The 18145-nt window shown below is 38.4% G+C and overlaps 1 protein-coding gene across 9 annotated transcripts in view; it reads right to left on the bottom strand.

Moving 5' to 3' along the window:
* CHRDL1 (chordin like 1) overlaps positions 1-17868 on the bottom strand; it is a 122245-nt gene extending 104377 nt beyond the window's left edge. For 6 of the 9 annotated variants that reach the window (XM_055268615.2, XM_055268612.2, XM_055268607.2 and 3 more), the window contains exons 1-2: positions 17587-17868; positions 13948-14075 (exon numbers count right to left, since the gene is read on the bottom strand). In XM_055268615.2, the coding sequence (XP_055124590.1) occupies positions 13948-14041 (94 nt within the window). In that variant the 5' untranslated portion in view covers positions 14042-14075; positions 17587-17868. Of the gene's footprint in view, positions 1-13947; positions 14076-17528 lie in introns of all 9 variants that reach the window. The other 3 variants (XM_055268608.2, XM_055268610.2, XM_055268606.2) reach the window with 1 other exon arrangement.
* Positions 17869-18145: the final 277 nt, after the last annotated feature.

An 18145-nucleotide genomic window follows, 5' to 3' on the forward strand; every position in this document is an offset into this window, starting at 1 on the left:
ACAAAAATAAAAATTAACAAGTGGAATATAATCAAACTACAGAGCTTCTGCACAACAAAAGAAAGCATCCACAGAGTAAACAGATTGCCTACAGAATGTGAGAAAATATTTGCAAACTACGCATCTGACAAAGGTCTAATATCAAGAATCTGTAAGGAACTTAAACAAACTTATAAGCAAAAAACAAATAACCTCATTAAAAAGTAGACAAAGGACATGAATAGACACTTTTCAAAAGACACACATGTAGTCAACAAGCACATGAAAACATGCTCAGTATCACTGATCATTAGAAAAATGCAAATCAAACTCACTATTAGATACCATCTCACACCCATCAGAATGGGTATTACTAAAAAGTCAAAAAATAACAGATGCTGGCAAGTTATGGAGAAAAGGGAAGGTTATACACTGCTGGAGAGGATGTAAAATAGTTCAACCATTGTGGAAAGCAGTGTGGTGATTCCTCAAAGACCTAAAAACAGAACTTCCATTTGACCAAACAATCCCATTAGTGGGTATACACCCAAAGGAATATAAATCATTCTACCACAAAGACACATGCGTGCATATGTTCACTGCAGCACTATTCACCATACGAAAGACATGGAATCAGTCTGAATGTCCATCAACAGTAGACTGGATAAATAAAATGTGCACATATACACCATGGAATAGTATGCAGCTATAAAAAAGAATGAGGTCATGTCCTTTGCAAGAACATGGATGGAGCTGAAGGCCATTATCCTTAGCAAACTAATGCAGGAACACAAAACAAAATACTGCATGTTCTGACTTATAAGTGAGAGCTAAATAATGAGAACCAATGGGAAAAAGAGAATAACAACAGACACTAGGGCCTACTCGAGGCATAAAGGTGGGAGGAGAGAGAGGATCAGATAAAATACCTATTGAGTACTATGCTTAGTATTTGGGGACAAAATTATCTGTACACCAACCCCCCATGACACACATTTGTCTGTATTGACAAACCTGCACATGTATCCCTGAACCTAAACTACAAGTTAAAAAAGCAAGTCATTGCCAAATCCAAGGTTACCTAAATTTTTCTCTTATATTATCCTTTAAGGGTTCTTTAGTTTTGCATTTGACACTCATGTCTGTGTTCCATTTTGAGCAAATGTTGGTGAAGGGTATGAAATCTATGTCCAGATTTATTTGTATTTTGGATGTGGATGCCCAGTTGTTCCAGCACCCATTTATTGAAAAGACTATTTTTTCTCCATTGAATTACTTTGTTAAAGATCAGTTGATGATGTTTATTTGGGTCTATTTCTGGGCTCTCTGTTACATTCCCTTGATCTATTTTTCTGCTACTTTGCCAGTATCTCATAACTTTGATTACCATAGCTTAATAGTAAGTCTTGAAATTGGGTAGTGAGTTTGTTCTCCTTTAATATTGTGTTGGCTGTTCTGGGTTTTGCCTTACCATATACACTTTAGAATCAGTTTGTTGACATCCACAATATAACTTGCTGGGATTTTACTGATATTGTATTGCATCTATTCATCAAGTTGGGAAAAACTGACATCTTGACAATATCGAGTCTTCCTAAACACAAACATGGCGTATCTCTCCATTCTACTTAGTTTTTTATTTCTTTCATCAGGATTTTATAGCTTTCATCATATAGATACTGTACATATTTTGTTGAATTTACACCTGTTTCATTTTAATGACTGCTTATATAAATAATATTGTATTTTTTATTTCAAATTCCACTTGTTAATTGCTGGTAGACAGAAAAGCAACTGAATTTTATATTAACTTTGTATACTTCAACCTTGCTATAATCACTTATTAGTAACAGGAGTGTATTTGTCATTGTTGTTGATCCCTTCGGATTTTCTATGCAGAAATCATGTCATCTATGAACACAGGTAATATTGTTTTTTCCATCCCAATCTGTATACCTTTTATTTCCATTTCCCATCTTACTGCATCTATTGTTGATTTTCAGTTCATTCAGTTTTTTTTCTTTTGACAACAGGAATGACAACCTCCAAGATCACTATTTATCAGACTGGAAACTGGAAGCTCTTTCTGATCTTTTTTTTCCATGGGTTATGTGTATAAAGGTTTTATTACAAAATTAAAAGCATATATTATATACATTTTATAAACTACATTATAAATTAACATATCAGAACATTCCTCTGCCATTAAATAGTTTACCCATACCTCATGACTAATTACATAGTTCTACACCAATACACAGCTGAACCATAATTTATTAACCAATCCCCTATCTTGGGATATTAGGTTGTTTCCATTTCTTTCCATTAAATAAATCATGACAAAGATCCTTATATATAAAGTTCTGTTTGCAACATTAGGTATTTTCTTAATGCAAAATCTTAGAAGTAGATTTCTTGGGTCAAATGTTTTGAGTACTTTCGAATTCTTGATTTACATTACCAGACAACCTTCCAGAAAAGCCGCAGTAATTTACTTTCCCATTAGCAGTGAGTGAGAATGCCCAGCAATGGATTGTTTAAAGTTTTGGCAACTTGGTTAAGTAAGGGAAAATGGAACCAATATTTCTTTCTTTTTCTTATCGGCAAGGTTGAATATATATTCATTTTAGTAACCATTTCTATTTCCCCTTTTATGATACTATCATCATTGTCAACATTGTTATATTAATCTCTATTTGTGAGCTAAAAGTAGGTGCTCAAAATATTTATTAATTGAAAGAAAACAGAACACATACTTTTAAGGCAGAATGTTAGTGTTTTTCAGCCAAATCTTAGCAATACATTTTTTTTTTTTTTGGTATAGACACAAATTAAACTTCTGCTCCACAACACTCAAGGACGTGGTAAGAAATATTTTAAATATTTCAATAATCCCAGTATATTTAACTGATGAGAGATGATTATGAATTTCCCAAGACTAACATCTAAATAAGGCATCTTACTCTACCATTTCGGTGAGATGAGAGTTACTGCTTCTGTACAATAAATGTATAGTCTCACTGACAAACACTTAAGTGATTTGCATTTCACATATACAACTTATTTCAACATTTCAGAAAGAATCTGAGTATACATGTGGAAGCAAATCCTACAAGGTGGCTCCTTCAAATGGCATTACTAGGTTAGCATAAATATTCATACTTATATGGGTCTGGGGCCACTAAAACTTGAATGGAGGTAAGCTAAAAGTTACTTTGTAGATTTAAATCCACATTGCAGAGTAAGCTATAACCTGTATATTATGCGTTTGATTCTGAATTATTTTTCTTGCTTAGATTAGCTCAATCAGAGGTTGACATAATATTTACCTATTTAAAATATGAAACTGAATACGTTTTCCTATCAGCTATATGTTCTGCATGGTTGAATGACCTACCCTTTTCTTACTTGATGAAGAAGAAAGGGGATAATAAAAGATAAAGACCACTGAAAAGACTACTCAAGCACTGAAATAAAACAAGCTATACAAATGTGGGTTTCAAGTTCATTTGCACATTTCTAAAACTCTCTTCCAAACCGTTTAAGATTCTGACTTGCAGGAAAGTCTGTTTCCAAAAGGACCGTATATATTGATGTGATGACGAAGGTATTCTTAATATATAACTTTCAGGCAAGTTGCTATCTATTCTCTAAAAAATCTTTAAGATAGATTATTTCACTGACACTATTAAATGGATCGCTTCAATATATGTGAGTTCACCATTATTCTTGAAAACCACGGATAACCTAAATAACTGATTTCAGCCAATAGATTACATTTTCCCCCAAATTCAGCCTCTAAGGAGTATAATTAGACAAAGTTTGAAAGCTGAGCCATCTGAATTTTCTGCCCCGAATTTGGCTCAAAGGCTAGGAGGTAGATGATAAGTGTAAAAAGCAGCCAGGGAACCAAGTGCAAGAAAAATATAGAGCCAGATGAGAATGGTGATAACAATAACAAAAACAACAAGTTATATTTGTTGAGCATTTCCTATGAGGCAGGATCTGCTCTAAGGGTTGTACATATCTGAATTCACTAAATTCTTACAACAACCCTACAAGGTAGGTCTCATTATTGGCCCCATTTTACCACTGAGGAATCAATGGCACAGAGAGGTTTGGTAACTTGCCCAAGTTGACATAACTAATCAAGGTATGGAAATAGAATTCAAATCTGTATCTTGTAGCTTTAGAAGCAAAGACTATAACCTTTACAGAATTCTGCCTCTCCTGCTACGTGGTTGGTAAGGTGCAGGTCACTGCTTTTAGAACTTGGAAAGTAAAGAGCTTCTACATATTCTTTACTAAACTTTTCTCAAATTACCTTTCCACTATACCTTTTTAACACAGCTTTGATCACCTTTTAAAAATCAATGTTGTTTGTAGTGAAGTCAAGTAATACTCAACAAAGACTATATAAAATAGTGCAGCCGGCAGAGACTATTTTGCATTTTTGTATTTACATCAGTGACAACAACACATAATGTATAAAATAGTGCTCATGCTTTTAAGGGCTTTGAAATCTTGATGGGAAGACAAGATTACCCCGGGCTAAAAGTTATTTTTCATTCTCTTTAAACCTAACAGCACTTTCCTCATTTGTTCACGTGACATTTATCCCACATACCAGTGTCTTCCAAACTATGCTTCTTGAGGATGCAAATATCTTACTCAATCACTAACTGCTGATAGAAACCTGACGTAAAATGAAAACATAATGGTATTTCATCAAGTGTATTGGTCTTATTATCTCGGCAACATGGGATTTGGCTAATTATGACCCAGACAAAACCCTACAACTCCTGGAAGGGGCAAATTTAGAAACTGAAGGCAGACAAGGAGCTGAACAGTCATGCCATTAGTGCTATTAAACAATGCTTCTGCAATTACTGACACTGATATTTTTATAACACATCAAAAAAGTAAACACTATAATTTTTTTTTCTTTTGAGACGGAGATTTGCTCTTGTTGTCCAGGCTGGAGTGCAATGGCACAATCTTGACTCTGCAACCTCCGCCTCCCGGGTTCAAGCGATTCTCCTGCCTCAGCCTCCTGAGTAGCTGGGGTTACAGGCACCTGCCACCATGCCCAACCTCAGGTGATCCGCCCACCTCGCCTCCAAAAGTGCTGGAACACCATAATTTTTAAGACATGTTTGAACATGGTTGTCCAATATTGAGTGGTTAGCACAATTATACTAATTTCACCATGAACACATTGGACAATCACCAAATTTGAGAAACTATGATAAAGTCAATTTCAGTATATGCTTATAAGTTTGAAATTTTAAAAATTGTTGACATTACCAAGGAGAGAATTTAATGAGTTATGCAGTATAATTAATAACACGTAAAACCCCAGTATATAATCTTAGACAAAAAGCACAAATCAGCTCATTTTATTGAAATAAGGATGCCTCGCCAGCTTCCAGGAGATATGTGCAAGAAAATTAAGGTGATCACTTGCCAATAACAGAGATAGAAACTGGAGGATGCATGACTTACTGCTAACTAATGGTGTCTGAGAGTAGAATTTGTCCCAAAGGAACTCCAACTAACATGTGAGATGGACCTTCAACCTGCAACATCACAGCTATTTTTCAAATGTATCAGCTTGCCCTCATTAGAGGTGGTTATCTCTGCTACTTTAGGGGCCCCTGTTAATAGGAACAATGATGACAAAAAGTAAACAACAACAGATACGTGTCACTATGCCATCAATGTTTTGCCAATCATTACTGACTAGCTCCCAGGATTAGGCAAAGGTCAGTAACTTCATCACCAGTCCAAAATCAAGAAAACATTCCAAAGAACTGTTTTTGATAAGAACTATTACTGTAGACACATTGTCATGTCAGTATTACAATAATATTTATTCTATTATAACACATGGTCAGTGGAAAAAAGATGAATCTCTGCTATTCATTATATGAGTGGACACATCAAGTAAACAAATTCCTTTTTAATTATTTTTTTCTTTAAAAGGCTACTAGAAGAGTGAAGAAAAAATAAAGGCATAAGTACTTCTCTTCTGTCATTTATCAAACTTGAAGCAGAATGTAGGAAGGGCAAGATATAGTAGTTAAGGGTTAAACGTTTCTTATTTCTCTGAAAATTGGGTTTCTAGAGTTGAAGACTCTGTGTCATATTTTCTCAGGACTTTAAGACTTCATTTCCAGCCTGCAGATGCCAGAGAAAAAAAGAAAGTCATGAAGAAGCAAAATTCTCCGTCCTGTGTATGCAGCTTTTTCCTTCATTCAGAAGTTAATTATCTTTTTCCTACTTGCTGGATCACCTGCCCAAAATTATATACTGAGTGTTTGTTGTTTTTTGTTTGAGACAGAGTCTTGCTCTGTCGCCCAGGCTGGAGTGCAGCGGCACAATCTAGGCTCACTGCAACCTCCACCTCCTGAGTTCAAGTGATTCTCCTGCCTCAGCCTCCCAAGTAGCTGAGATTACAGGCACCCGCCACTACGCCCACCTAAAGTTTTTGTATTTTTAGTAGGGACAGGGTTTCACCATGTTGGTCAGGCTGGTCTCCAACTCCTGACCTCATGATTCACCCGCCTAGGCCTCCCACAGCATGGCCCTCTCACTACTTGCTTTGTGGTTATTTTACTTTCCTATTAGCAGGTGGGCAAACCCATTGAAAAGAAAAGGGTCCATAGTTCAAAGAGGTTTGGCAGTCAAGCAAGGTGACACCATTAAGATGAGAACTGGAGATTTTCCATGAAATTTCAATTTATTGTGCCCTTCTATCTCTCATTAGCATAAATAACTGGGAGTTGATGATATTCTCATTAGTCTTTACTATGAGGCCATGAGGAGATCCTTTTACAGAAAGGCTGCTAAGCTGATGAAACCTGACCTGAATATTTTTTCAGGCTAGTATCATCTCTTCCATGTCATGTGGCATAGGACTTTGGGCAAAAATAAAAATGCCTGTTCAAAAAACCAAGTTGTTCTTCCTATCAGCACTTTAGCGGTGCAAATCTCTGTGAAGGGAGACTTTCTGTTTGATCAGGAATACTTTTGTTCCCTTTGGTAAAGAATAAAAGTTGAGCTCTTGAACTTTTCACAATAGAAACAAATTTGCATATCCTGCAATTCATGTCTAAACCGCCCAGCTTTCACTTACAGACAACATGGGATATATCTTCACTAGAGGTGCATTTTAGAGACTCCAATTGTGAATTGATCTTAAGTGAAACAACTCAAAAACAAAAAGCCAAATACTGAATGTTCTCACTTACAAGTGGAAGCTAAATAATGTGTATATATGGACATACATTTTGGAAAAATAGACACAGGAGATGTGGAAAGGTGGGAGGGTAAGAGAAGTGTGGGGAATGAGGAATTACCTATTGGATACAATGTACACAATTCGGGTGATGGCTACATTAAAAGCTCAGACTTCAGAATATCCTTGTAGCAAAACTGCACTTGTATCCCCTAAGTCTATATAAATAAATAAACAAACCCTGATCCATACTATTTAAAAAGTGCTTCAGTTTTGTAAACTAATATGTTTGTATAACTGAGCTTAGAAAAAAGGACTACAAGTATATATATCAATTAACTATGGTTATCCATACACGTTGTGATTACTGCTCATTTTTGTTTTCCTTATACTTTTATGTACCTTTTGAATGTTTAACAATGAGCATCTATTTTAAAATCAGAAACAAATCATGTTAATAGAAAGCTTGCTTAGGGCATCTGATAGTTGACAATCCAGTCTAGTAGACATATTAAACATCTATTTAACATTTCCATGTTCTATTCTCCAATTTAGATCATTCAAAGGGAAAGTACCTGGAATGCATTTCCTTACCGCTTATAGAAAGTCCTTTATTGAATTATAATTTAATATTTGCCTTCTTCCTTTACAGAGGGTGTAAAGAAATGCCAAACAGACAATTCTTTTTTCTATGAAACAAAGGTTACCAAGAATGTGCCTTATTCAAACATCCCATGATCAATACTGCTCGAGTGGGTTAGAGGTGGGAATAATCTCTGTAGATGAAACTGTAAATTTTCTCTTGACAACAAACCCGAAGTTTCTCTTTTCATCCTTTTGGGAGGCATAAGCCAAATTTACAGTATAAATGCTATAATCTACTAAACCAAATGTTAAAAACAACTATTCCTTCTATTTTCTTCAGATGATTTCTATTTTATTTCATCTTTAAAAACATTATCTTGCCCCATTCTTTCATCTCTAATGTGTATCTAATCTTTCTAGAAGCAGACAGGCTATAAATCTTAAATGGATAAAATATTCTTTGCAATTACCTTGTGACAATATTAAACATCCATATGGTTTGCTCCAAGTACACAAAACTAGGGCCTTCGTTTCCCTTGTTCCACCTCCCCAGCCCCTATACTATTCTCCTTTAGTTTTCAGTCCAGAAGGCAAGAATTCTTTTCAATTTGTAAGTAGTGAATCTTTACTTCATAGAACACGAATGACTCAACCAATACCACACGGCAAACAAGGGAAGACTGACCGGAAACCAGGTCTCCTGACTTTAAGCACAGTCCTCTTTCCATTAAACTATGGAGACATTCCAATCCTACTGAGAAGTCAGGGAAATATAAGAAGCATAGACATAGAGGCACATACTTTTAACCTTCCTCACAACTTTACTTTGGCTTAGCTAATGTAGGTTCCTGAAAAATTTTTAGTCCTTGTCTCAGTCTTTTAACTCCCAAATAGTATACTATCCCTCTTAGGAATTTGGGTTAGAAAATTTTTATTCGTTTACTTGGATCATCTCTTATGTGTTAAGTGGCTGCCATGTATAAAGGACTGAGCTTCTATTCAAGACAATGAACTGACTTCCTCAAAGAATTCCAGGAGGCAGATGGGTATAGTGAACAGAACACTTAATTCGGAGACCTGGGTTTTGGTTCTAGCTCTGGCTGGGACTTGCTGCTTGTCCTTGTACAAAGTCACTTGACTTCATTGAGTTTCAAGTTTCTCACCTTAAAATTAAGGGGATAATATCTTTGGCTTGTAAGAGAGTTGCTCTAATAGCAACCACTTATGAAAAACTTACTATGTGCCAGCCACTATGCAAAGCACTTGGTGTACACAATCTCGTTTCTTCTTCAAATGACAGTGCTCACGCTCATTATGCTATTATTTCCCCCACTGTACTGATAAGAAAACTAAAGCTGGAGAGGTTAGGTAACATTCCCAAGGTACATAAGTAAGTCAAGGAGCTGGGGATTGGATCTAGGCTAACTACAGAGCCTCCATGACAAAATCTACCGCCCCCTCACCAAAATAAAAAACAATTAAGAGTATACTTTGAAAAGCATTAAGCTATCTAATTTTAAGCATTCCTTTCTTCTAATTCCACTTAATTAAACTTCTAAGATGTGAACAGGTCCTTTCATTTGCTTGTTCAATAATCACCTCAAATGTCCAAGGGAGAATCTGGAGGAGGAAAACCCATGCCTTCCTGGCTGGCTCTCACAATAGACAGAGAAGTTCTAAGTGGGCTTCACATGTTTCAAACTTTCTAAGTATCTTCTTCCTTCCCTTCAATCTTTTGGTGGCTTGCCTTTCCTGAGAAGTCCAGAGGCCCACTTTTAGCCAAATCTGAATGTTGGAAGCTTTTCTCTTGAGGAGAAAAAGAAGTGACAATCTAGCTCCTTGAAGATCCAGTTAACTACCTTGTAAAGCAGGAGTGGACTCCATGAAATACATGAACAATTTCTCTCTCCAGAACCTTTGCCAGACTTGGCACAGGCTGGTCTATTAGAAATACATAATTGAATATTCTTAACAACTCAATTCTTCAACTTCACTTTGATCAATAGTTCATTACCTAAGTTAGATCTGCCAAAGGGGCAAACTCTTCAGCCCATTTGTCCCATATTTGCATGAATATTATGCTGTGAATGTTACGCTCCTTTGAACTTCAAAAGAGTTTCCTGGCCTCATTGACTACAACTTTAACAACAGAGCATAATGGAGTTATACAGAAGGACCTTTTCCCAGCTAAAGACCTCAAACCTTGCTGATGCTGAACAGTAACAAACTTTTATGTAAGCAACAAATGGCTCATTCATCCATTGCAATGCACTATCAGTATTTTCGGGTTTCCTGAGCCTGTCTTCTCTCTTATAAGAGAAATTGTAACTATGGCTAATTAGCTACCAGCAAGTGGCAGCACCCACCCTCACCATTCCTTGTGATGAGCTTTCCACAAACAAAGCATTTTTTCCACACCTCTTCAGATTTCTGAATCAATTGAGTGCGCATCTCCCGTCATTCCACCCTGATGCCCCAAATAGGAGAGCAAACAGGCTACAAAGCACATTCCTTGACCTAAAAGCTTATATTCTAACCAGCCCCTGCAAGATAAAAAAACTTTGCCTTCTTTTGGTAAAATGGTGTCAGACAAGGAGAGACGTGAAGGGTTTATGACCCAGGCCTACTCTTACCCATTTTCTGAAGTTTTTCCAGTTGCTTTCCTTTTTAATTTTAGAAAACCCCTCTATTTCTTCATCTACTCCCATACCAACTTGTCTCTAGAATTGTACAGTAAAAATGTGGGAAATAAGATGTACTTTTACTTTAAAAAGAGCTTTTCTCCTGTTTTAAAAGTGAAACTTGCCAATTGTGGAAATTTTGGAATAGACAGAAGCATAAAAGTGAGCAAAAATAACATTCATAAACCTACCATCCGGAGATTTAAAAAAAAATTAGTTCCCCATTGCATACCATACGGGAATATAAATTTCAGATGGAATAGAGAACTATGGGTAAAACATAAAATTATGGCAGCAGTAGAAGAAAATATAAAAATATAGGGTGAGAAAGACCTTCCTAGGAATAAGAAATCCAGAAGCCATACAGAAAATGAATGACAGATCTGACTACATAAAATTTTAAAACTTCTATATGGGAAAATACAACTTAAAGATTAAAACAAGTGGCATATCAAAAATAATATTTAAAACATAAAAGGTTGATAAGTAAGTTTTTAACAAATAAATATCACAAGCAACCAAACTAAAAAATAGACAATTCATGAAGAAATAAAATTGAACTAGTACATAATTGAAAAGATGCTGCAGAAACAGAAAAATACCAAGCAAAACTGACAGATTATTTCTCCTATTAAAATGGCCCCAAAATACAAAGATTGATTATAATCTTGGTGAAGGAATTAGAAATGGACTTTCATACATAGATGGTGGGAGCATAAATTAATACAACTTATATGAAGGGCAATTTGACAGTACTTATCAAGATTAAAACTGAACATGCACTTCGACTATTTCTCACAAATACTTGAATAAGTGCCCAGAGATGTTCATAAATGCCTTACTTTTAATAGCAAAAACTGGAAACAACCTCAATATCTACAAATACAGACTGGTTAAATAAACCAATGCAAACTTATGCAACTGCAAACTATGCAAGCATTAGAAAGAAGATGGCACTATTACATTGCAATGTATTGACATGGAAGGATGTTCTACACACATTATTGAGCAAAAGCAAATCACAGAAAAGTGTATGTAATATCCTATTTTTGTAAAACAAAAAATCGTACGGACATGTATATATAATTTTATAAAACAAAGAAAGTAGTTTGGAAGATCACACAGCAAACCACTAATAATAGTTATCCCAGGAGAGTGGAATGAGAGTTTAGGGACACATGTTCCATATGAAGCTCAGATGCTTTCATGCTGTTTTGTATAATAAGCATATATATTAATTTTATAATTTAAGAAACTTAAAAATAAGTTAACAAGCATTTCCCAGGGCCACCAAATTTTCAATAAACAGTGTTTTTAATGGTAGCATTATACTGCATTACCTGGATCATTTTTGTAACTATTTATCTATGAACTGACATTTCCACTGCTTCTGACTTCTCACTGTTAGAGCTGCAATATAAATCTCTGTGCATGCATATTGTGTGTGCTTGTGTATGTGCATGTATGTATCAAGGCAACGTACATAGGACATATGCTTTGAGGTTTTCCCTTTAGCAGAGATGATTTTGCATGTCTTCAGAACAGTTAGCTTGGGCATGGACACACATAATGATGCTCAGTGGCTCATTAAGGGAAGGACCATGACCTTAGCCTCATCATCTGACAATAAGCCTGAAACACTGAACCAGATCTGGTGCCCTAGGCCATCTGTTACATAATCACTTTGGCACCAATTGAATATCAAAAGGGCTTGGGACAAATTCATCAGCACAAGGAAATAGTAGAAAGTAGTAGATTTGGGTTTGTAATTTTTTTAAGTCACATCTTTCTTTGTCTAAGCTTCATGCAATATTATTCAATTCTTCATAAAAATGAAAGGCTTTCCATAAGAGATGGTCTTCTGAGAGTTACAAGCTTTCCCCATGAGGTCATCATTAACAGGCTATAAGGGAAGTTTCCCTCTAAGACAGGAAGATTTTTTTGTATAAATTTAAGGGGTACAAGTGCAGTTTTGTTACATGGATATATCACATAAAGTCTGAACTTTTAGTGTAACCATCACCCAAATAATGTACATTGTACTTATTGAGTAATTTTTCATCCCTAAGCCCAGATAATTGTGAGCTGAGCTGAGAATGCATGGATGCTTCTGTCACATCCACTTAAATCAAGGAGGGCTTCTGGAAGAGGAGGATTCTGAGATGAACTATATTCAAGTGGAAGAAGAAGGAAGCAATTTGAGGGATACAAGAGTAGAGACTGAACCAAGCTTCCTTGCTGAGATCATGCCCCACTAAACTTCCTTTTGTGTCCCAATCATACTAGATATCACCATAGACCGCTCATGCTCAAAAGCCTAATCAAAAACACTATTAAACACTGTTTCTCCCAGGAAGAAGACTACATTTACTATGAAAATTGTAGTGGGACAGAAACACACTTAAGGATGGAATAGGCTTGGCACTGTTCTCCTTGTCAGCAAGCCTTCTGCCTGATCTATTTAACTTATGTGATAAAAGAGATAAAGGTTTAAGTGATGGGCTTCAGATGCTGCTTCAGTTCCTACCAAGAATATTTTCACAGCTCCTTCTCATGAATAAGTTCAGTGGAGCAGAGAATGCCCCTCTTGGACCAATTCCACTTTGTGCTTCTTTTGATGCTGTCAAAAAGGGGAACTGGAGCTTAGGCTTTTCCTTCAAATTTAGAGCAAGCATCTACCTCAGAGGTGGCTGCAAGTGGCCCAAAGAAGGTAAGACCTACATTGTGCAAAGGCAGCAAGAACGGAGATGTCGACCGTTACTCATAAATCTCCTAAACGTGGCAGCAAGGAGGGTTAATTATCTCCCCCGCCCCCACTTCCTGCCACTCTCTGCTTTCTCCAATGTGTTAGCCCATTACACGGATCGCTGACTTTCTAGAAATATTCCCTGGCTTTGCGGGGATGTTCTTTTCAATAAATGGCATCCAATTTGCTAACGGTCCCTGGAATCTCAATTTCCTCAAAAGATTTTTCATCTGAGCCCAGTTCATAGGAAGGTTTCATCCTTCCTCGTTTTTCGGCATAGGGGAATAGGCAGAGCCTGCTTTTCTTTTTCTTTTTTTTTTTCTTTTCTGTGTTATTATTTTTCATAAACTGAAAGCCTTTGCTGAAGAGTCTGAAATTTGGGAAAATTCCAGCTCATCTGTCAGATATTTCTAGAGTTACATAAAATGTAATGAGATTTGTATAGTTTAGAACAGGGAAGAGAAAATAAGCTAATGTGTCATATGTTCTATGAGACAAAGACTACATGATAATCAGAAAAACAGCCCAAATTTAGTTGGCCTGATTCAAAGCTCTCATTCTTTTATCAATTCATGCATAAACCAGTAACATTCACTTTCTTCTCTTAGAATAATGGCATGGCCACATTTGGGCTAAATCACAATTGCTACAGATTACAGCCACATTTTCAAAGAAATTATAAAAAGTGTATTATTTTCCAAATGCAAGACACTTACGTTTTACTTGCTCTGTTTTGCCTCCTTCTAGCAAAAGAAAGAACAACAAGGAAAAGATGTATTTCATGCCTCCCATTTTCCACTTTTTTCTCATTTGGGCCACTGCAAAAGGTGACAGAACCTTCAAGCTGTTGGGAAGAAAGCAGAAAAAAAGCTTAACACAGATCTTCTGGAACTGATAGAGGTCACTGATGCTCAGGCTTCTAACCTGCTAGAAGAAAAAAAAAATTGGAGAATTTACATAACTGTAAGTATTGTTTGCCTGCACAAGATAAAGGACTTGCCTCTCCTGTCTTGCAAAGCTTGTGGGCGAAAATTCAAGTGAATGAGGGTGCATTCCTATCCAAAGCTTAGGCTAAGTCCTTACAGGCAAGTCATAGGAAAATGAAAATAAATTTTGAAATCTTCCTTTCTAAGGGAATTAAAGTTGATTTCTCAAGAGATTTTTTTGGGAGAAAAGGGAAACTTTAGCTTGCAAAAACAGTTATTTTAGCAAACAAGGTAAAAGTAACAAGCATGAGACCAAGCAATTTCTGAAATGAAAGTTAACTAATCTTAGCTTCCAGACTACTTTTACCATTAATCCTTTTGGAATGAAGTACAAATTTATCAGTTTCTCCTGTGTCCTCTATGAGATCTACAAGGATCTTTGGTTTGGCAACTAATGTTGGAAAAGGTAGATGTAATTAGCGAATGGATGCAATTAAACACCTGAAAAGTTTTATTGCTTAAAATGGTTCAGACATATTCCTCCCCCAAGAAGTCCATTGTAAAATGGAAATTTTAAATGGGCCATTTTTAGGGGAAATTGGGCAAATTAAACAGATAATTTGTTCACCTTGCACCACCATGCAAAAGACCATTAAAACAATTCTTCAGAACATGAGATTGGCATTCCCAGTATAAGGGGTAGAAATCTTAAACCTTTTGAACCTTGGAACGCAGAAAGTTTGCTGTAGCTCATATCTAGTCACGGGTCATTTCCACAGACTTTAGAGTTTGCAAAATTCTTCCAATGGGTGATCTGAAAATATTGAAATGTTCTAAAAACACCAGATTCAATCTGAATGGGAAATGAACTCATTGATCTTTCCAGAGAGTCCAACCTAAATATTGCACCTAAAGAACTTGAAGGAATGCAAAACGATCATTTTGGAGAGTTGAATATCTTTGGGCTCTGAAGTAGATGCTACAGCTCCTACTTAAATGCTATGAAGTTGCCTGGGTCATTCAAAATCCACTGTTTCAAATTATGAATGCATAACCAAGGAAGAACTGATGATGATTTGTGCTATCAGGCAAGATTTGCAGCACCGTCTGCCTTCCTTCTTTACCTCCTCCCTGGTCCTTAAAGAACCAAATTCTCTCAGGACATATTCCTACCCATCTAAAGACCTGAGTTCTGATGTCTTGGTCCCCTCTGTGAGTTTGTGGCCCACTTACAATCACTCAGAATGTCACTGTCCCTTGAGGGCTACCACGTTTATTTGAAACAAATCATTTGCATTAACAATTTAACACGGCTACCCACCTCAGTGAGGTTCTTCCTGAGCCTACTCTAATAAGTTTATTCCCCAAGCCTCCAAAAGAGAAAGATTTTTAACCACTGAAATCCAATTTATCACATTCATGTATGGATTTCAACGGGTGTTTCCGAAACCACAGTTTTAGGGTCTCCCCATGCGAGAATCAACAGGGCTACTTTTCTTGTATAATGGTTGGGTGATTCGGTGAACAGTAGCATTGCTTCATAACTCAAGTTGGCAAGAAAACAGCTCATAGAAATTTTTGCCTTTCTTAGGTCCCAACTAATATTATGAGCAAATAAAAACGTTGGTAACTAGAGAGCAATTAATCTCCTTTGGCGTTCCTGTCATCTGTGTGGACTCCCAGGCTGTGATGGAGAACATCAGAAAATGAATCGCTTTATAAATATTCACTTTTGATTTACAAGATCCTGAAGTCCTGCCTTTGTATTCTGTGCAGAAATATGAACCAAGAAGAGGTCCCTCCCCAGATCTCCTCATTGTTCAATTTCTCTTTATCTCTTCAGCTTTTTCTTTTGGGGGAGGGGGTGGTTCAAAACATGTGTTGGGACTGCAGCAGTAAACACAAGCAAGCATTGCTCAGCGAACTTAGCCGATTCTTATTCTTGCAAAGAGCCAAACTGTCCTTAATTTTTCAAATTATACTTTGACCCAGTTAACTGGAGTTATTTCTGCATTAACTCTCTGTCTGCTTCACACAGGCTTTTGTGCCATTGAGCTCTTTTACAGGTTACTTAGACATGTAGCCACTGACATGTTTCAGGGGATCCAGGACCCAACAAGAAAGCAACAACAACAAAAAAACCAAAACCCTGCAACTAACACTGGTAGTGGAGGTGGGATGGGAGAGTTCCTGTGTTTTACAAGAGAAAGAGAAATGTATCAAGTACCAAAAGAAAGGTATTTATTAAGGTGCTTCCATGAAACAAGCATTCACATTGTTCATTTGCGTTAAGCAAAGGGACCAACTGCTCCTTGCCCAGCTGTGACTGCAAGGCAATCTGGGCCATCAAGTGTAAGGAGCCCACTTTCAGAACAGGTCTCCTGGGTAGAACAGAAGCAAAAAGACATCCCCACAGGAAGGCTAAGGGATGAACACATGTCAGCCAGTTCTTCACGCCCCACAGTGTCTCTTTAATCCTCCTGAGAGGCTTGACTGACCTTGTAATCTCACATTGACTATCATCTGTGCGACAGCCCCTAGGGTAGCAATTTTCTTTCCGACAAACAATAAGAAAGACACTGGAGTCTCAGGCCCTTGTCCATCAGCTGAAATCCTCTCCCCACTCTACCACCCAGCAAGAAAAGTTCAGTTAACTGGTGGTGTGTTGCCACTGAAAATGGCAGTTTTAACCCAGGGTATCTCTTGTTGGAGGAAATGCTTTCATTGCTGCTTATGACTGACAAACAATGCCTCGCATTTGGCTTGCAAAACACCTTTCTATCATTTCATTTCATTCCACACAACTCCACCTTCAAAATGGGCACTGGGGGGACCCAGAGAACTCAAATAACTTTAGTGGCAGGGCTGGGAGGGACTGGAAAGCAGGCTTTCCGGGCCCTATGCTCTGGCAATATACCACGTTGCTTCCAGAGCCTAGTGTCTCAAATTCTGACCCCCCGTAGTCAGGGCCAAAAAATGAGGCAGATGGCCAGAGGATGGGATAGGGAGCCTTTCGCCCATTTACCCTGTTACATTAACTTTACCACGTATTCATCAGCAAAATGAGAAAACAGGCTCAGGAATACAGGCAGTGATTAAGGGGACTGCAGAGTCCCTTGGGTAGCTCAGGGTGGAGTACCTAAGTGACCTCTCAAAGCGCCAGAGCATAAAGAAATGCAGGCCGAGTGGGGAGGGACGAGCTGTGAGTTCGAATTCAGAGACCCCCAACTTGCTTTGGTCAGAAGCCTTGGGCCCCACCTCCACCCAGGTTGCTAACTGCTGGACCACAGAACAGGTTGGGGTGGCAGGGGAATTTGGGGCACCCTGGGGAAACTTCCAGGGACGGCTCCGGCCAAGAGAAGGCAACCCACCTGTGCAAAGGCTGGAAAAGGAGGTGAGGGAAGCGGGCGCCGGGCACTGCTCACTAACCTGGGCACTGGCCTCCTCCGTCTGCCACGCGTGCGCGCGCTCCGAGCTCCCCGGGGCGCTCTCGTCCGAGGTCTGGGGCTCGCAGGTTGTGGCGAGAGCTAGAGTGCGCGCGAGGGGGGAGGGGGAACTCAAAAGTGGGTGGGAGGAAAAACATCACCGCCCTCACACCACGAGGGAGCAGCGGCTTGCTTGGCTCCCGGGGGCAGAGCCAAGGCGCGGGCGCGGCGGTCCGGGGCCACCTGCCCGCCCGCCCGCCCGCTCGTTCCCCACTTGGCCCGAGAAGCCGGCCGCTCGGCGCTGGCGGGAAGTCCGCAAGCACGCAGCCGCTGCAAGCACGCACCCTTTCTCCGCCCCGGCACAATGGCTTTATTTCTGCTCCCCGGCCCGAAAGTTTAAAAATCGGGAGAAAGTGTGAGACTCAGCCGGCCACTTTCCCATCACACAGCGCCCCCACTGCAGCCCCCCCTCCTTTGGCTAGGCGAGCGTTGGGGTCTTAAAGGGACCGCACAGCTCCTCGGGTCCCTCCTCCCGGTCTGCACTGGATGCACCTAGGAGCTCC

This window comes from Symphalangus syndactylus, chromosome X, assembly GCF_028878055.3.
Source record: "Symphalangus syndactylus isolate Jambi chromosome X, NHGRI_mSymSyn1-v2.1_pri, whole genome shotgun sequence".
Taxonomy (NCBI): Eukaryota; Metazoa; Chordata; class Mammalia; order Primates; family Hylobatidae; genus Symphalangus; species Symphalangus syndactylus.